The sequence below is a fragment of the Equus asinus genome, chromosome 22 (assembly GCF_041296235.1).
Source record: "Equus asinus isolate D_3611 breed Donkey chromosome 22, EquAss-T2T_v2, whole genome shotgun sequence".
In the NCBI taxonomy this organism is placed as follows: domain Eukaryota; kingdom Metazoa; phylum Chordata; class Mammalia; order Perissodactyla; family Equidae; genus Equus; species Equus asinus.
In genome coordinates this window covers 70172413-70192730 of record NC_091811.1, presented here as the reverse complement: position 1 = coordinate 70192730, position 20318 = coordinate 70172413, and the positions used below count along the sequence as shown (strand labels likewise).

General features: G+C 35.2%; 1 protein-coding gene across 2 annotated transcripts in view; it reads left to right on the top strand.

Moving 5' to 3' along the window:
* The window catches only part of ZFC3H1 (zinc finger C3H1-type containing), a 50670-nt gene extending 30678 nt beyond the window's left edge, over nt 1-19992 (top strand). The window contains exons 16-35 of one of the 2 annotated variants that reach the window (XM_044756408.2): nt 58-167; nt 714-845; nt 952-1073; nt 2017-2118; nt 2328-2447; nt 3327-3510; nt 5021-5207; nt 6557-6745; nt 7314-7551; nt 9935-10040; nt 10124-10322; nt 10868-10962; nt 14309-14419; nt 14693-14797; nt 14930-15095; nt 16191-16291; nt 17818-17919; nt 18544-18583; nt 18837-18899; nt 19029-19992. In XM_044756408.2, coding sequence (XP_044612343.2) covers nt 58-167; nt 714-845; nt 952-1073; nt 2017-2118; nt 2328-2447; nt 3327-3510; nt 5021-5207; nt 6557-6745; nt 7314-7551; nt 9935-10040; nt 10124-10322; nt 10868-10962; nt 14309-14419; nt 14693-14797; nt 14930-15095; nt 16191-16291; nt 17818-17919; nt 18544-18583; nt 18837-18899; nt 19029-19166 — 2610 coding nt within the window. In that variant the 3' untranslated portion in view covers nt 19167-19992. Of the gene's footprint in view, nt 1-57; nt 168-713; nt 846-951; nt 1074-2016; nt 2119-2327; nt 2448-3326; nt 3511-5020; nt 5208-6556; nt 6746-7313; nt 7552-9360; nt 9549-9934; nt 10041-10123; nt 10323-10867; nt 10963-14308; nt 14420-14692; nt 14798-14929; nt 15096-16190; nt 16292-17817; nt 17920-18543; nt 18584-18836; nt 18900-19028 lie in introns of those variants that run through there. The other variant, XM_070494607.1, reaches the window with a different exon arrangement.
* The last annotated feature ends 326 nt before the right edge of the window (nt 19993-20318 follow it).

The window sequence follows — 20318 nt, the reverse complement described above, 5'->3', positions numbered from 1 at the left end:
AATCTAGAATTCACCCTAACCTTACTTGTCTTATGAAATGATTGTTTTCTTTTGCAGGAGATTTCTGTGGATGTGGATTTTGTAACAGCACAGAGTAAAACAACAGAAGTGAAGCCATGTCCTTTTAGACCCTACCGTAGTCCTCTTCTAGTGTTTAAGTCCTACAGGTATAAAAGAAAGATTCAATAAACCTTTTAGGAATGCTTCTTGTTCTTAATATTTTAACCTTGAATATTTAGTGATAATGCAAAAAATGTTGAATCATGGTCACTGAAAAATTGGGCTTGTCCTTTTAGGGAGAATAAAAGTAGAGTGTCTTGTTGTCAGATTTTAACCGTATCAGGAAATAAAGTTTAACACATACTTGGGTTTATTAATTCTTATCAGATTCTGATTTCTGGCCACTGGGGGAATTGTGGAGAATTCTGCATTGTTATCTGTTAGGGATTTTAGGAAAAGTAACTGGAGTCTTAGGAGAATTTTTAAAATACAGGGGTTTTTTGGTTTTTGTTTTCTGTTTCAGATCTTTTATGTTATGGGTATAAAAGTAGCTTGTCCCTATCACTTGATACTCTAGTTGTTCTCTAGAATTAATTTTGGTAGTTGGATAAATAGTAAGCTCAAAGTATAGAAATTTTAATTGAGAGGAAAAATGAAAATTTTCTCAACTTTGTGGGGAGTGTTTATGTCCTGTCCTCTTCTCTTCTCCGTAGATTTAGTCCATACTATCGAACCAAGGAAAAACTTCCCCTAAGCTCAGTGTCGTATAGTAACATGGTTGAACCAGATCAGTGTTTCTGCCGTTTTGATTTAACAGGAACATGTAATGATGATGATTGTCAGTGGTGAGTAGTTTTTATTTGTGAACATTTTATAATTTAAAAGACAGTCTTGGTTATTTAGCTTTGATGTGTACCTGATTATCTTTTCTGTATTGTCATTTTATTTTAGGCAACATACACAAGATTATACGCTTAGCCGAAAACAGTTATTCCAGGACATTCTGTCATATAATCTTTCTTTGATTGGTTGTTCAGAGACAAGTACTGATGAAGAAATTGCTGCTGCAGCAGGTTTTTAAAGACCATTTTTTGCTCTCCAAGTGAAAATTTGAATTTAGGCGATTTAAAAATTTTATATTCCACTGTTGATGTCTTTAAATACTATAATAATTCAATACAGTAGTCAATAGCCATATGTTGCTATTCACATTTAACTCAGTGAAAATTTACTTCCTCTGTCCACTAGCTACATTTCAAGTGCTCAGTAGCCACTTTTGAACTCAATAGCTCGGTAGTGTTAAGTGCTTACCAATAGGACAGTGCAGTTAGAACACACTTCCGTCAGTGCAGAAAGTTCTTTGGATGGAGCTTATCTAAATAGTTCAGTTTATTTGGAAGCATGTATTAACGTATTTCTATGGAAATTTTACTAATGATTTAAAAATAGACCCCTATTTTTATTTATTATTGTTTTCAAAAATAGAGGAGGGTTGGAAGTTAAGGTAACTGTAGGTTCAAATTCTACAATGAAATGAAAAGGATTTTAATCACTTTGACATTGTAGAAAGCACAGATTACTGTCAGGTATTGTGAGTAAATATTGTTAAGTTTTCCCCCAGATTTAGTGCCAAATAGTAAACCTTAAACTGTAAGTCTTTGGAAGTAAGGGAATTGGTGCTTATTAAATTTAGTGTTCTCACAACCCAGAGGGATTGTAAAATCACTGAGTCTATTTAATCATTCCAAATTCGGAACTTTAATTTTCACGTACTTGTTTAGTTTGTTTCAGGAAGTACTTTCTTTTCAGTCCAAATTGGATGTGCGATGTGGTCGGGTTTGACGTCGTAGTTGAGATAGTGTAGGCCTTGCCCTCTAGAAGGCCGTAGGTGTTTGTGACCAGTACCGTATACTTCCCTTTAATTCTTAAGCTGTTCTTCACTTCGTACTTTTTAATTAGCCTCATCTGTATTCCTTTTTAATACTTTTTATGAAGATAGTGTTGCTCTAATTTCAGAAAAATATGTTGAGAAACTTTTTGGAGTAAACAAAGATCGTATGTCAATGGACCAGATGGCTGTTCTCCTTGTTAGCAATATCAACGAAAGTAAAGGCCATAGTGAGTACATGTCTCTCACCCGGACACAAGGACCTTACGATTTCTTTATGACAGCAAGTTTTTTGCAGTTATTTTCTCAATATAAAAAAAAATGTCATTTCAGACTAACTTGATAGAATAAATTTAGCTGTTTTTGAATATTGTTTGGGTAGCCTTCAAAACTATTAAAAAACTAGTTATATCATCTAACAATCTCCTGTCTACTTTAGCACCTCCGTTTACAACCTACAAAGATAAAAGAAAGTGGAAGCCGAAGTTTTGGAGAAAACCGGTTTCAGAGAATAACTTCAGTAGTGATGAGGAGCAGTCTACAGGACCAATTAAGTATGGTAAGAAGTAATTTAAGACTCAAAATCATTAAATTGTAGTATTCCATCTTTGTCTAACACTTGGCTAATCTTTTGGTGTATCTACTAGCCTAGTTTTTTTATTTCTATTTTTTTAAAAACAGTGATGCCATTTGGTGTTTACGGCAATTAGTTCTTCATTGTGCAGGACTGCCCCTTCGATTGCAGGACATTTTCTATGCATGGCCCCTGCCCAGTGAATGCAAGGATCACTCTTTAGTAAATGTGATGGCTTCCGTTATTGCTAAACATGCTTGAGTCGGGGGAGAGGAGTGGTACTGCTCCCATTTGAAAACCTACCTAGCCCATGTCCTTCTTGAGGCGGGTGTTCTGTTTTGTGAGTCCATGTTTTCTGACTTGCAAGTAGGCTCACAGGATGAATGAACAAAGTAATGTGTGAATGGGTGCCTTATTTTCAAGCATATCTTGTGTGATAATCTCAAATTTGCATAATTTACTTGTTTACTATTTGTGGGTTAGCAAATATCTAATTTACGTTATTGTAACACTTTTTCTCTAATTTAGATGGAGTAGTATAAATCATCTTCATAAATTATAGCTTTCTCTTAGAATTTAATGAATGTAAATTATTAGATGATGTCACTTACTCTCAAAGTAGGGAGACCATGCATCTGGTTTGCCCAGCGGAGTCCTACTTTATACCTGTTGTCCTGGTGTCATTTTTAATAACACCCCCTTTTTCACTCTTAGAAATGTCCTAGTTTGGACAAGAAATTTTGTGATTGCTCTACCTTAAAACTATGAGTTACTTCATGTCATTAGAATCTTTAGAATATTTTAAAGATGAAGCCAATTTTTTTTAAGAGAAAGTGTGAAGCTAATGATACTTTTCCTATGTAGCCTTCCAGCCAGAGAACCAAATAAATGTTCCACCTTTGGATACAGTTGTCACTCCAGATGACGTCAGATACTTTACAAATGAGACTGATGACATTGCTAATTTAGAAGCAAGTGTGCTTGAAAACCCTTCTCATGTACAGCTCTGGCTCAAGCTTGCGTACAAGTACTTGAATCAAAATGAGGGGTAGGTTTTTTTAATCTTTGTGTGAACTGTTGCACATTTATATTTTTATGTTTGAGATTTATTTCATCTATGGTAATTAGCTTTCCTTCCTGGTATCAATGGAGTCTTTGTTTTTTGACAAAGCCAAAAGCACTTCATTGTTTAAAAGCTATTAGAAAAAATTTAAGATTAGATCTTGAGTTGTGTGTATGGGTAATAAATTAGCTACGATTTTTAACTTCAGTAGGCTCTTATTTCAAAGTAAGATTAGTTAAAACAGTAAATTTTGAATGGTATAAGTATTACTTATTGAGTTTTCTTAAAAGTCAAGTAGTTGTCTCATAATAAAATTAGGATAAAATCACAGTGTTAAAGTTTATGTTAATTTTCATTTGGAGATTTAAAGCTTGTCTAAAAACCTCTAAATTCTGGTGAATTGACTTCTGTATGTAGTGTTATGTGTATTCAGATAAGGTAAATAGTAATTTATCTCGCAAACTACAGCTCATATTGCGTAATTGCATTTTCTAACTTCTACTTTTTGATAAGAGTACCAGGAATAATCTTTTATTAGCATGATTTTAAAATTATAATAATACTGTTTTGGGGTTTTTTTCAGGCTACTCTGAATGTCTGTCTATCTTAAAACTTAGTATAAAAGCTTTTTGAGTAAGGCAGCATTGCGGAATGCTAACACACTACACACTCCTGAATGTGGTGTTTATTTAACTCACATTGTGTGTCATTTCCAAGTTAATAGGATAAGTTACAGTGTTTTCTTTTCTGACTCATTTACTGAGTGCAGGCCAAAAGAACCATACATTATTTTATGAACAGGATCATGAGAGACAATTATCTTCTCCAAGAGATAGCAAGCCCCATGACTGTTGAAAAGAACTATTATATTGAAAGCTTTGATATTTTGTGCTGGCAGTAGCTGGCCTTGAGGAAGAATTGTTTAACTTTTCCCATTCCTGCACCAGTGTAAATCATAAAAGGTAGTGCTGAATAAGGACGCAAAGCACATTTGAAGTTGATAATCTAGTGGTTTTATAGCACTGTGCTTTCATCTGGTAAATGCTCACCGAACATCCACTTAAAAAGGAATTGTTGGTTAGGGCTGGCCTGGTGACGTAATGGTTGGATTCGTGCGCTCCACTTCAGCAGCCCAGGGTTTATGGGTTTGGGTCCTGGGTGCAGACCTGCACGCCGCTCTTTGGGCCATGCTGGGGCGGCGTCCCACACATAAAGTAGAGGAAGACTGGCACAGATACTGACTCAGGGCCAATCTTCCTCACTCCCCTCCCCCGATAAAGCAAAAAGGAATTGTTGGGTCTATGGGAAATCAAAAGCTTTTTGGATAGATGTGATCTAAAATCCTAATCTACCTCCCTTTATCATAGGTGATTCTAGCTGCTTGGTATGTTCTAATAGAATGTAATTTAAAAATTGACTCATTAGATTAGCTCAATTTAAAAGTATTTTCAAGCATTTTTTTTTTTAAACACTCTTTTTTCTTTTAAATGTGTAGGCTATGTTCTGAGTCCTTGGATTCTGCTTTAAATGTTCTGGCACGAGCTTTGGAAAACAACAAAGACAATCCAGAAATTTGGTGCCATTACCTCAGATTATTCTCAAAGAGAGGAACCAAGGAGGAGGTGCAGGAAATGTGTGAAACAGCTGTTGAATATGCTCCTGATTATCAAAGTTTTTGGACTGTGAGTAGAAAAGATAACATAGTCCTGTATGTATGTACGTGTTCATAATTCTTTGGGTCATTTTAAATATTGACACGTAGCTATGCTTTATCTCCATTTAGATAGAAGAACCTTACTTTCAGTGTCCAGTAACCTCAACACTTCTCTGGGTCAGGATTAATTTAGACTAAACAAAAACAAAATATTGAGTGAAGGGTGATTTTTGTGTGTGTGTTGTTATTGTTAACTTTATTGGTAAGAGAAAAATATTAACATTTTATACGTATCTATTCTTAAGCAGTTTTAGTTTGGGTAAAGTTAAGTGAATTTTTTGCACAGCATCTGAAAACGATTTTTTTTTTAATTTCTTATGATTGTGTAACATTTTCATGAATATCAGGAAACACTTTGGTCTTTTTGTTATCTGTCCTCATTACCTATGGAAATAATCTGTAATTTGTACTAATATTGAACCTTGCCAAGATACAAAGATTTGGTGAAAAAATGAATTCTTCCTCATTCTTTGGGAGAATAGGATGTTTCCTACCCAGGCTTAAACTTAAAATTATAATTAATCCACTTGTAAAATAAATATTCAATGATATCTAAACTTTTACCAGCTGAACTCAGGAACCAGTAAATTCAGATATACTTTCAAATCTATTACTGTCAGGTCTGTTGTTAACTTGCTAACTGAAATTCAAAACAAATAGATTTGGATAACATGGTCACGCCTTAATGAGTGAACGTGCCACTCTCGTTCTCTCTCCTAGCTCAGGTACTGAATAGATCTGGACAGTGAAAGATGCTTGAATTTTGACCTGGAGCCTTGTACCAAAGTTAATGCTATCAATCACCACAAGATTTTACAGAGTTTAGGGGCCTTTTTTTTTTTTTTTTTTCCAGTTGTTTCATCTTTAAAGGGCCTCTTAATTTTTTAAGTCTTAAATTATTTATTTTGTCACATATTTGTAGTATGAATGCTATTCTCACAATTTTTACACAGTCACACACCTAAGCAATGCACATTGTATGTGATCATAAGCATAGGAGGTTTTGGAGATCCATCGTGGTCTTGCTGCTGTTTGCCTGTTGATTCAAGGAATGGAGAGATGAAACTGCTTCAGCGATAGTTCTGAGAGTACATCTGTGGTGTTGTAGTTTTCATCTGATTCCTCTTTCCACCTTGTGGGAGAAGTGGAAAGCTAGGTTGTATAGTACTGGAAGATGGGTTTATACATATTTATAATTGCCCTTTTTACAGAAATTGAAGATTTAGTATACAGTTTCTTAATGAAATTTCAAGAATCTGTAGCTTTACAGTTTATTGTTATGAAGCAGGATTAATTATATGAAACCCCTTTGGGCAGTTTCTGCACCTGGAAAGCACCTTTGAAGAAAAGGATTATGTATGTGACCGAATGGTGGAGTTTCTGATGGGAGCAGCCAAGCAGGAAACATCAGCTGTCCTGTCCTTTCAGCTTTTAGAAGCTCTTTTGTTTAGAGTTCAGCTGCATATATTTACTGGGAGATGCCAAAGTGCACTTGCAATTTTACAGGTAAACATTTATTCTATCATTTAATTACATTTTGTGGAGAGTTTCTTAAAGGTCTAAAACGTTATAGGTAACATTATTTAATGATAAGAACACAGGCTTATAGATTTGAATCCGTGTTTTGCCACTTACTAGAAAGTTGTGTGAAGTCAGGTAAGTTTATGACTGTTTCCTCCTTTGCTTAGGGGGGATAATACTTTCTTTAGAGTACTTATGAGGTTTAAATGAAAATAACATATGTTAAGTACCCACCAGAATAAACTTCAATATTCTGTTTTCTCTTTATCATTAGATTTTTAATATCAAGACACTTAAAATATACAAATAGGTTTAATCTTTTTTATGTCATAAACCTTAGCATAGTAAAAAATATGTTAATCTGGTATTGACATCTCAAGAGTTTTTTTCATTTAAAAAAATTGGTGACTATCAAAATTTTGACTTAGGTATTTAAGAACCATCCCAAGGAAATATAATACTTTTATTCTTATTTGCCTTTATATTCGAATCTTACTAAGAATAGAAGTCATTATTTTTAAAAACATTTTCAGATTTTTTTAATTTTGCCTAGAATGCGTTGAAGTCGGCTCATGATGGAATAGTAGCTGAGTACCTTAAAACAAGTGATCGATGTTTGGCATGGCTGGCCTACATACATCTTATCGAATTCAACGTTCTCCCTTCAAAATTTTATGATCCATCTAATGCCAATCCTTCAAGAATTGTTAACACAGAACCATTTGTAATGCCATGGCAAGCAGTTCAAGATGTAAAGACTAATCCTGACATGTTGCTAGCAGTTTTTGAAGGTAAATATAAGTATTTATAAATTAATTAGAACACTAACTTGTCCCTTGTTATGATTGTTTGTAATTAAGTGGAACAAATTTATATCTATATTGCATATTATAGTCTCACACTTTATTATATAAATCTCAAAAGATTAAGGATTGAATCAGATTAGATGGGCATTGACATCTGTGAAAGCCAGTAATTGTATACTACATTACCTATGCAGTTTTTCTGATTATGGCAAATGATAGCAGCTAAATGTAGATAATATAGATTATATAGGTTTAATAAATTGATCGAATCACAAAACCAGGTAATTCTTTTTTTAAGCAACCCATCAAGGTGAGAGTTAAAAGATTATAACTTACCTTGTCAAATAATTATTTTCTCCGTCAATCAGTGAGTTTTATTGCTACTATACACTAAATGATATATCCGCTATGGAATACATACACATAAGGTATAAAGCCTATTCTTTCCTAATGAGTAGATAGCCTAGTCAGAAGATAAAATCTGTACGTTTGACATAATTATTAAACATATGAGGCCATATAGCTGTGTATTAGTATAAAGTCTAAAGTCTGTGCTTAGAAGAGACTGGTATCGTGATTTATAGAATTATATGGTACAAGCCGTAAACCCGCAAGGAAGAGATAGTTGTAGATTGGCGTGATCAAGGAAGTCTTCATAGAAGAATTAGGTGTTGGAGTTAGATTTTGAAGCTTGTCTTCGATGTGACATAGTGGGCCTCCTCAAAGATGGAACACTTGTCCTATTTATATTTCCCAAGGTCCTATAATGTCTGACAGTATACTAAGTGCTTAATAAATGTTTATTTGAATAATCCAGTGAAGAAAAGGAGGACATTCCTGTTAGGGGAGCTAAGTAAACAAAAAGCAACATGTGGATGAGAATTGCATTGAATGTGAAAGGAGATTAGAAGAAGGGGAGAGTCCCTATCAAAACGAGAGGTTTGTGCTGGAGAATAGTAGGAATTAAGCTTGGTAAGTGGAATGATACCAGATTTTCAAGAATTTTTGTAAGTGTGGTAAACTTGATGGCAGTAAAGTTTCTTTAAGCAAGAAGGAATGAATGTGCTGAAGAGAAATGATACCAAAGGTAGGAAAACCAACCAGAAGCGGATGGCCATAACTGAGACACAAAAAAGTAACCTGGGAAAAAGAGAGTATTTATTAGAGACATTTGAAGTTATATGACATAGAGATGTGGGAGACAGATTAAATGTCAGGGAATAATAGAAGAAATAGTCAAAGGTGATTTCAGAGTTTTGAGACTAGGAAAAGGAAGCTCTATTGATAGAAAACTGGTAAATTGGGAAGACTGATTTTGGTAGAATTGGTATTTGTGAATGGTAATTGGTCACTCAAGTGGAAATTTTTGTTGACAGAAGGAAATAAGTAAGTGGACCTTCAGTGGATGATTATGGATAGAGAAATGGATTTGAAAGTTATTAACATAGAAGTTAGTTTATTACAAAGTGCTTTACAGTTTTTAATGTGCTTTCACAGTAAATTATCCAATAGTTGAAGCTATGAGATATTTCATCTGAGGAAATGGAGGCTTAAGAGTATAGCATTAAGGGATAAAAAAGAGAAAGTCAGTGAATGAGAGCCACAGGAAATATAAATAATCTCTTGGAAACAGAGGCAAGAAGAAATTAAACAGAGGAAGAACATTATCAAATGCTAATCCAGGAGAATGATTGTAGAGATAGGCTTTCAGGTTTGTTTAGATATGATCCTTATAAGCAAACTTCGAAAGTGCAGTTTCAGAATGGCATTCACTTTTAAACTCCACAAATTCAGGAAGTCGTGCTGCCATTGGGCGAAGAGGAAATGGTGGCAGTTGTGCAAATTAAAACAGCATACCATTCTCCAAGAAGTAGCAAGATCAAGTAAAGGACTCTTTACAGGGGGACATTGTGTTTTGAAGGAGTAAGAAAAGGATTAGAGGAAGACATATAGATGACTACGGAACAAACAGCAGAGCAAGGCCTCTTCTGAAGTGAGTCAGAGAAAGATGAAAAGATAATTCATTCTTTGACCTTTTATTCTTTTTTTTTTTTTGAGATCAGTTTTAAGGAATTTAGGATAAATGCAGAAACACTTGTTTAAGTGAAAACACTGCTAGATGTGAGAGCTTATATTGGATGTTTTTATTTTTTACCAGGAAAGTGAGCATAAGAGATTGAATTTTAGGAGTTTGGAGATGTCAGAAATATTTCCTTTGGGTAAAAGCCAGAGTTCAGTAAAGGTGAATAAGATGATGGTCAAGCAGAGGGATAGGCCATCTTTTCCTATTGGTCTCTTAGAGTTTAAATGACACGGTCAGATAATTCATCTTATGTTTGATTCATGTTATTGTGATGTTTTTGGATAGATGCGGTGAAAGCTTGCACAGATGAGAGCCTTACTGTTGAGGAAAGAGTAGAGGTCTGTGTTCCACTTTACACAAACATGATTGCTCTGCACCAGCTCCTAGAGAGGTAAAACTTAATTGACCAGCAGTTAACCTTGTGTTAAGAATTGATTTTTTCATGTGTTTAGACATATGCTTTTTCTTGTGAAGGTATGAGGCTGCAGTGGAGCTTTGTAAATGTTTATTGGAATCCTGTCCCATGAACTGCCAGTTATTGGAAGCCCTTGTTGCTTTATATTTGCGAACAGATCAGCACGACAAAGCCAGGGCAGTGTGGCTTACTGCGTTTGAAAAAAATCCTCAGAATGCAGAGGTTTTTTATCACACGTGCAAATTCTTCATTTTGCAGGTAAAAAAAAAAAAAGTGAGTTATAGTTCTTAAATACGATGTTTTTGTGTTTCACATTTAAGATATTTCAGGCATCCGCCTCTCCAGGAAACTTTCCCTGGTCCTTTTGCCCTTTGCAAACTGTGTTAGGTGTTCCTTCTCTCTCTGCCGTGATACCCTGTGCACGGTGCTACCACTGCACTTACTACAGTGTGTTTGATTTTGTTGAAGTCTGCTTTATTTGCTCTGAGAGCTCTTAGAGGGCAGGGACCATGTCTTATTCAGATTCAGAGCCCCTGCACCTAGGGTAGTGCCAAGCATGTAAGAGAAGCTTAATAGATAGTTGGTGTATGAGACTTGATGCTGTGTATATTGGGTGTAAACCTGTTTAATGGTTAGTTGGGTTCAATTTGGAGATCAGAATAGAGAGGTTATCTCTACCCCCACCTACTCAAGAAACGTAGTAGAATCGAGGATTTTTTTTTTTTTTAGGGCTTTTTCTTCCCTTGAAAGATTTTAGACATTGTAAGCCTAATGTATGTCCCATCTCCTTCTTTTTAAAATAGAATCGAGGAGATAATCTTCTTCCATTTTTGCGGAAATTTATTGCATCCTTCTTTAACCCGGGATTTGAGAAGTATAGTAACTTGGATCTGTTTCGGTAAGTTTGTATAACTCTTGATTTGTAGAGGAATGAGAGATAGTATAGTTCATTGGAAAGACTGCACATTTTTTTTGTGGTTTGATTACATTTAGACTGATTTAAAAAAAAAAAAAAAAAACAGTCCAACACTCTTAGAGAATTGTTATGAGATGGGGCCAGCCCCAAGGCTGCGTGGTCAAGTTTGCATGCTCCGCTTCTTTTCTCAGCCATCACTTTCTCAGTAATTTACGTAGAGCTCTGTATTTACTGCCTTTATTTGCTTCACTGTGAGCTCTTGTTCTAACGACCATAAGAGGCCACAGCAGATCATGAAGAATGATTTTTGAAAGGCTTTTAAAGTTCTCTTTCCTTCTTCCTGCTCGTCTCTCTGTAGAGATCAGCAGACATTTTTCTTAAGGGCCAAATAGTAAATATTTTAGGCTTGCAAGCCACTTGTTCTGTCACTGCTTCTCACCTATACTGCTGAAGGAAGAAAGTAGCCATAGACAATATAAAAATGAATGGGCGTGGCTGTGTTCCGGTAAAACCTTATTTACAAAAATAGGCATAGTTTGCTGATCCTAAGTAAAACAGCGGCAAAAGGAAAATATTTTATCATGACATACTCTATTATTTTCTGTTAGGAGGAGTTGAGAGAAGGAAAGCCTAAGCTGAGTATCTCCTGAAAGAATTTTTTTTTTTTTTTTTTTTCCTTTTTCTCCCCAAAGCCCCCCCGTACATAGTTGTATATTCTTCGTTGTGGGTCCTTCTAGTTGTGGCATGTGGGACGCTGCCTCAGCGTGGTTTGATGAGCAGTGCCATGTCCGCGCCCAGGATTCAAACCAATGAAACACTGGGCCCGCCTGCAGCGGAGCGCGTGAACTTAACCACTCAGCCACGGGGCCAGCCCCAGGAATTTCTTATGGAAAATACTAAGTGAAGATAAAAATCTTGGCTTTATATATGCAAGTCTAATGTTTGCAAATATTTATCTTTTCTTAGGTGCTCCCTCGGTCCGCCTCCCAGTATAGAAGTGTTATATGAAGACATATTTTAAAAAATAACCCACATTTTGTTAAGTTAGTGGTCCATCCACTCTAGAATGTTTTATGAACATGGCAATTTTATTTTGAGATTTGGCAAAAAAGTTTGGAGTCACTGTTCTTTCCCAGACTTGAGTCTTCACATCTGTCCTCTTATGGTAGCCAGTCTATCGACATGTGATTTTAGTACTCTTCCTGAAGTTCTTTCTGCTCTGCTACATCTAGATTAGTATCTTACAATTAATTACAAAAGAATAATTTAAAATGCAAATTAATAGAAAAGAAGTTAACTATAAGGAATTTAGAGATTGTTCAGCTTCCCCATGCTGACTTTCTCCCTGTTCAAATTAGATTGCTTTAATGTCTCAAAATAAGACATGACAAATCCAAGGCTGAACCAAATTTTTCATAGACTTACTGGTTCTGGTCTTCCTTTGGGCATGGAAGTAATTGGTTTAGCCTAAAAGAAGATGCTGCCCGTTTCTGCCGTGGTAACTAATCAAAGGTCTTCAAATTTTCTTGATGTCAGCTTAATGAAGCAGAATAAATAAGTGTTAATAAAAATTTGAAAATGGGCTGCCTCTAAATAATTTTTTATTGTTTACTAAGTCATCTTCCTTTATTAAATTTTTTGTGGGAGGAGTCATAATTCCTAAGAGTTACGAGGAAAAGGTATCCTATACTTCATTTATTTAGACAATACTGAAGTTCTTATTTACACAGAGTGTGCATATCTGTTAATTTAGGAAATCTTTTTTGCATCACATACTAGGAGAATGGCAATAGGTAGGATGGTTTTTGGCATTGTCATATTTACTGATACTGGTATAAATTTTTTAAATTTATAAATATAGCTAGAGTTGATTAATAGGAGAAGTCAGTGCTCTTAATAGGTTCAAATTTTTTTTTTTAATTTCATGAGTAGAAATTGTAAAGGCAAAATACTTAGAACTTAATATTTACCTAGAGTTGGAGTCTGTTGTTTCCCTTTCTGTGTAACGCTTAGCATAAAGATGAACAGAAAAGGGCCGGCCTGATGGCGTAGTGGTTAAGTTCATGTACTCTGCTTCCGTGGCCCAGGGTTTGTGGGTTTGGATCCTGGGTGCAGACCTACACACCGCTCATCAACCGTGCTGTGGTAGCATCCCACATATGAAAAATAGAGGAAGATTGGCACAGATGTTAGCTCAGGGACAGTCTTTCTCACCAAAAAAAAAAGACAGAGCTAGATGTGGTAAATTTCATATTTCGAATAATTTGCAGATCAGTGGATAGCCATAAATGTTAACTCAGGGATTTCATTCACTTTACTGAAGTTAGCCTAGGGATAGAGTCTTACATAGATAGATGTGAAGTCATCTTTTCTAACTTACCTCAATTTTCAGTTGAGAAAACCGATATCCTTAGAAATTAAGTGATGATAGTATGGCTAGTTATGACCAAGCCAGGATGGTAACCTGACTTCTAGATGTCCCATTTCTTCCTTTTCTTATGGTTCCTCCTCCTCCTCCCCTCAGCCCCAATACAGCCTCTCTAATCCATTGAAAGTTAGTCCCTTGAAATAATTTTCAAATCCAAGATAAATGGTTATACTAGATGATCATTGTTGAGATCAGTGTATTTCCTTTAAAAGTATCATTCTTGAAGACATTGGTAAATGTTATACACGCACATTCAAATATATTGGGGGGACCCTGAATTAGTCAAAGTCAAATAGATTTCTTTACTGATCAACTTCTTAGAGCCTTTAATATCCTAATATATGTTGTGGCTTTTTAAGAGGGGCTGTAATTTCCAGTGTATCCCAATCTTATTTGATCATAGACCCCTTTTTGACAAGTGCCTTGTGGGGCAATATGTTATATGGAATATGCTTTGACATCATGTCCAAAACTGAATCTATAATGGTATGTGTATGTATGTGATGGAAAGATTGTTTTCAGCTATCAAGTTTTATAACTCTTAAAGAACTTTTTTTTTTTAAGAAGAAAGTACAGATTTTGTAGGAAAATCTTAGATACTTGTTAGTTTCATTTGTTTTTCTGTTTTTAATTAGGTTTAATTAGATGATTATGGGGGTTTTTTGAGGCTAGAATAAAAAATTTATTTTAGGAGAGGAGTTAATTGTGTAGGTGTAAAATAATAACCATGTGATGTTAGAAATGTGACCAAAGCGGTATGGTATACATGTAACAGTAAAGTCTCGTTACTTAATAAAAATATGTGAAGGAAATTCACATTGAAACGGAGGATTTTTTTTTTAAGTATTAGTAATCCATTGTGTGCATCAGCATAATTTCAAACAGTGTGTTTTCTTTCAGGTATCTCTTAAATATCCCAGGACCACTTGACATTCCAGCCCATTTATGTAAAGGGAATTTTGATGATGAGGTGTTGAACCACCAAGTTCCTTATTTGTGGCTGATTTACTGGTGAGACCTTATCTATTGTGGAGAGAAATGTTGTATACTAGGCTCCCATTTGTTATTTATCACTGAATTGCAGGGTGTTAAAATCAACCTGATGTTAAAGTCATTGAACCAAAATTGAAAGGATGCTAAGGTTTATCCATTATTAAAGAAGAAAGATCCAAAGAAGGATTCCATTGTAATCATATCTGTAATGTTTAAAATACACATTGTCATTCCTTTACCTAATAGAATTGAGCTCCAGACATACAATGTTTTCCTTCATTTTTTAAACAGCCTTTGTCATCCTCTTCAATCAAGTATTAAAGAGACAGTGGAGGCATATGAGGCAGCGTTAGGGGTGGCCATGAGATCTGATATAGTGCAGAAGATTTGGATGGAGTAAGTTTAGTTCCTCTTAATAAGAATGGGATTTGGAATAAGGGGGTGTGGTGGGGAAAGGGGTGATCAGCTTTCTCGGTGAAAGAATTACTGGCTTAATTATTCTAAATTGTAATATTTTTCTTTTGGCAGTTATCTTGTCTTTGCCAATAATAGAGCTGCTGGATCCAGAAACAAAGTCCAAGAATTCAAATGTTTTACTGACTTAGTGAATAGATGTTTGGTTACAGTCCCTGCCCGATACCCCATTCCTTTTAGCAGTGCTGATTACTGGTCCAACTATGAATTTCATAATAGGGTAAGAACTTAAAGACTTTTTTCTTTAGATACTTGTACAAAAGAAGGGGACTTTAAAAATGACAACAAAACTCCCATTTTTATATCACGAGAGCTTTTCCTAGGACCACTTTCCTAGCATTTACTGTTATTCTTGACCATGATTCCTACTCTTCAAAATCTAGGAATAGAGCCCTTTAAGGTTCAGTTAAGATAAAATGTGTGTGTTGATTATGTCCTATTTAAGAAAATTTAACATTGAAGCAAAATGTAAGAGATGTTAAGGATTAATACATATTAAAGAAGAAAGATCCAAAAAAGTAATTGTAATAATATCTAACGTTGTGCTTGAATAGTTGGAAATGGAAAATTCTGTAACTTCAAAATAATAACAGGCTTACACGGTGCAGTTGCTCTTTTTGTCAGTATTTTGTCAAGCAAATATGTCTATACATAGGGCATAAGAAAGCTGAAATCAGGTGCTGTTTAGAATTTTAAGAGTAGAATCTGATTAATGATATATTTATAATGTTATGCTCTTATAGGCAATGAAGCAAAGGGTTTTTTTTAATTTGTTTAGTTTTCAGAGATCCCTTTTATTCAGTGCAATGTAGGCTAAAAGCTCTACTGAGGCTCAGTGTAGACCAAAACCTGGATGTATTTTATTTTTCTTTGGTGGGGTGGTTTTGTTGCCAATCGGGATAACCAATTATTATGCTTTGTACTTCTGTGCCATTCTTTATCCCAGGATCTCAAACCACTTTATGGACATTAAGTCATTTACACACGGGCATTCCATGAGCGAGATGTGGCAGGTATCATTAGCCCTATGGCTTGCCCAGCTATACAGCAAGTCAAGGCAGACTCAGGAATGAAACCCGGACTCTGGCTTCTTGTCAGTGTTCTCAGTCCATGGCCCTCATCACTAGACCATATTTCCTAATTCATATTTGGAAAGTCACTAATATAATTAATGGTAGGAACTGTAACTCACAGCATCATACATTATTATAATTTATACATTCATGTCTTAAAGGCCATGTTGGTTTTCTCATTAAAACAGAGATAATTGGATTTCACATTTTGTTGCATTCATTTCCCCCCTCAACCTTTACAGGTTATTTTCTTTTATTTGAGTTGTGTTCCAAAGACCCAGCATTCCAAAACATTGGAACAGTTTTGCTCAATTATGCCAACTAATTCTGGACTTGCACTGAGGTAAGAAAAAATAAAATTCTCTTGGTTCTCAGCTCAATGATATTGGCTCTTCATATAAAATTATTCTTGAAAACTTGTTAAGAACAGTCTGTTCTTCTGCTGTTTCCTACTTGATATATACTACTTTAATTCCAGAGTTGTTAACCAATGTATAGGTATTCATGTAAAAGTCAGTATAAGAATCTAGTCACTTCAGAAAATTGTGCAGGTTATAAGAGGGCACATAATTCAAGTTAAGTTCATCTGTGTTCCCTAAGCACACACCGTCTGTCCACAGCACATGCCTTATAAGCAGTAAACATGCTTTACAAAGGAATATTATTTCAGAGGTTTTTAAAGTGTTACAGAGACAGCAGCCAATTACACATATTTTGGTTACTATGACTTGTTTTCATAGTAGATCAGTTGCTCTCAAATATTAGCATGCATCACAGTCTCCTGGGATGCTCATTTAAATTGCAGAGTCCTGACCTTGAGTCCTCAAACCACATTTAAGAAACACTTATCTAGGGATTTCATACATTCAATTAGAAGGAGATTTCTGAGCATTTTCTTGTAGTTTCTGTGCTCCACTAGAGTAAACCCATTTTCACCCTCAAGAATTGTGCTTTCTAGTTCAAAAAGGTACCCTGCATGCTAATGCTTTGGCTTCTACTTGTGCAGTCATTCCACTGCACTTGTTTTGTCTTATGTTTCTAAGTTTGTTTTATGGATTATAAGTACCTAAAATATTTATCACATATTCCCTTGTGTTTTAAAGTATTTACATTCCATTTAGCATGTATGTGGGAAAATGGTATAAGAGATTGAAAAAAATCAAAATCCTAGGGCTGTGACAGAAATAGCCATAGTGTTTTATAATAAAAATTCTTAGTAAGCATGCTAATCTGCAGAAGCTAATTACAGAAATTTGTATAACATCGCTTTTGGTAAAACACGTGAAATAGAAAACGTGGTATTATTTTGACTCATTCGTATTTTCATAGGCATTTGGAATATAGGTGGTTTAATTGTTGATTTTGTTGGTAAAGCTCCCCTTCTGTGTTTTGATACGTCTTATTTCCCTGTGGTCATCCTTATCCTTTTTTTCAGAATAGAGAACTTAATAATTAGTCACTGCACTTACATTTTATCTCAAGAAACATTCATGATTAAGTATACATTGTGTACTAAAGAAAGAAGAAACCAGGAAATTGCATTACTGTATCAAGTCATTATTTTAGAAAATTTGAGGGAGGGGCCACATGGAGTGTCCTTTGAGAGAATGCTTTAATATTCTGAGGAATACCTGGGCCCTATTTTAGTTTGTTGAAAATGGCATGGGTCTTGACTGGACCTCTTGCTACTTTGCATGTTCCTGTCCAGGGTAATTTTTGTAAGAGACATACTACAGATACTTGCTGAGTAGCCTTGATGAAATTTAACTGACCAAAACTTGTACCTCATCAAACATTCTGCTCGGAGAGCACATTTGGGGTTCCCTGTACTTGCAATGCTCTGTTCATTTTCCTGAATGTACTTTACAGGCTACTTCAACATGAATGGGAAGAAAGCAATGTTCAGATTCTGAAACTTCAAGCCAAGATGTTTACATATAATATCCCAACATGCCTGGCCACCTGGAAAATGTAATGCAACAATCATGTACCTGTTTTTATAGCTATTGCTTTTATTTGTAAGATTTGCTCCAGACAGGTAATTTTAAAATGATGTCTGGTTTTTTTCCTGGACAGATCTCTACTCTAATTTAGAGGGTTTTTTGGGCACTTGCTGAAGTTTTATATCCAGAGTGAGGTGCTCATTAGCAATTGCTTCTAAAAGCAAAATGGATAGAGTTTTCATTTTCCTAGAAGGAGAACATTTAGATAACAATACTGTTATCAGACAAGCCTGTGAGACACATTTTAAGACCACCTCTTTTGAAATGCAGGGTTTTCCCCATGATAGTCTGGTGTCTTCTTTATTTAAAAGGTGTTAGTTCCAGGTATTTTTTTACTAGTAATTATAAGTATTTTTCATGAACGTTATTTATGTTCAAAACACTGGTCTGCTTTATTCTTGTAAAGTTGATAAAAATTGTTGAATTTTTCTTTTCACTATAGGTTACCCTCCTTGGAAGTTTAGCCTGTTACTTTCAGGAAGTTTTGTACTCAGATTCCCACAGTCAGTATTCTGCCAGTGGTAGTATCTCATTTTGTTCAAATATATATAAATTTTTCTTTTCCCTTTTCTATATTCCTTTTTTTTCTTAGAGCCATTGCTGCTGAGATTGTTCTAAAGGGACAAAGAGAGGTAAGTCATGATTGACTGTCAGATGGGTCACTTTTTTTTAAGCCATCCTGCCCCTTTTGTTAACTTCTCAATTTAAAAGGATTGAAGCATAGAAGTTAACATCCTAAGAACTCTAAATGTTTGGAAACTCCAAAGCCCAGTGTAACCATTTTGTCTTGAGAATTATATTATGAGTACCATTCAAATGGTTAGGATTATAAAGGTGTTTTTCATCGCGTTTCCTGATGGAATTGTGTGTATATCTATCTTATAGGTCCACCGTTTATATCAGAGAGCCTTACAGAAGTTACCTCTTTGTGCATCACTGTGGAAAGATGTAATGCTTTTTATCTTTTATTTCATCTTGAAGTTTTTCTATAAATTTTCTGCATGTGCCATGTCCATTGATGTGGTGATGCTCAAAGTCTAGCTAAGTCTTACTTCTGTGCTTCCCTGTCTTTTACAGCAACTCTTGTTTGAAGCATCAGAAGGAGGTAAAACTGATAACCTGAGAAAACTAGTTTCCAAGTGCCAAGAGATTGGAGTCAGCCTAAATGAGCTCTTAAATTTAAACAGTTACAAAACAGAAAGCAAGAATCACTGAACACTGGGTGCAGTCAGTTCTAAGTCCTTATAATAATTGCCAAAATTATTTGAATGATCCTTCAAGATTAGGCTGATCCCTGGCTAAGGTCTGTGTAAGGCAGACAAGCATTACTGATCATATCAAGTCCCCTACAATATCCTATCCTCAAAACCGGAAGCAATGAACATGACCCTCTTCGTTTGGATAAATGAACTTCCCGTTTGGCCTGCTTCTAGGCCCTGCCAGATTCTCATAACATCATGTACGTAAGTATAGTTCTTCAAAGTGACTGACATTTATTTTAATTTTGCTTTGTTTTTGTTTTTCTTTTTTACTCTCCCCTTCCTTTATGTTGTGCTGTTCCTGATTCACTTGACACTCTGATGCCTGAGAGATTCTTGTTTGGGAGTTAATTCTAGGGCTGTGTTTACAGTAGAAAGCAGGCAGTCCCTTTTAGTTCTTCCTCTTTAAACCTTTGAGATTCTTCATTTCAGGATTTAAAACTTAAGCAGTCCAACTTAAGGAAAGTGTAACTGCCATGGCCACAAGTCTGCTAGTTGCACTTGAATGCTCTAACAGGGTTGTTTATTGCCCTTTCTACGTTCTGGACTCCTTGCCGAGACTGTTTAACTTGAAGATTAAAGAAACTATTGCAAATGCAGTGCATCAGAACCTAAGAGTGGTCAAATATTATGTGCAATTTTTTTGTAAAGAAATTTTAATTTATAATAAAGTTTAACAGTTTAAAGAACAGTTAATATTTGAACTGCTTTGTATTGAAATACTACTTTGTAGTATTAAAATTGTTTATAAACAAAATATTTTTAATATAAGTTAACTTTTTAAAAAATGTTGCTGTCTTTATTCCCTTTGCACACTCTGGTGGGAAAGGGTTGAAGTAGGACACACAGACATTCGCTGTAACCATCAGTACTTTGTTAGCCTGAATCTACTTTCCCATGAAAACATTCCAGGGACTTTTTAATTCATGAGAAGATGGGTCATCTTCTGTTTTGAGGACAGTGAACAGATAGGTTTGCACTACCATTAAATTCCTTGTTCTCAAGACCACAGTGTTTAGAAAGTATCTCCCAACTGTAGGTTGAATGATTTGCTTAATGACATGCTGTCTTATGTTGAATATCAATATGACCAAATATAAAGGAGACC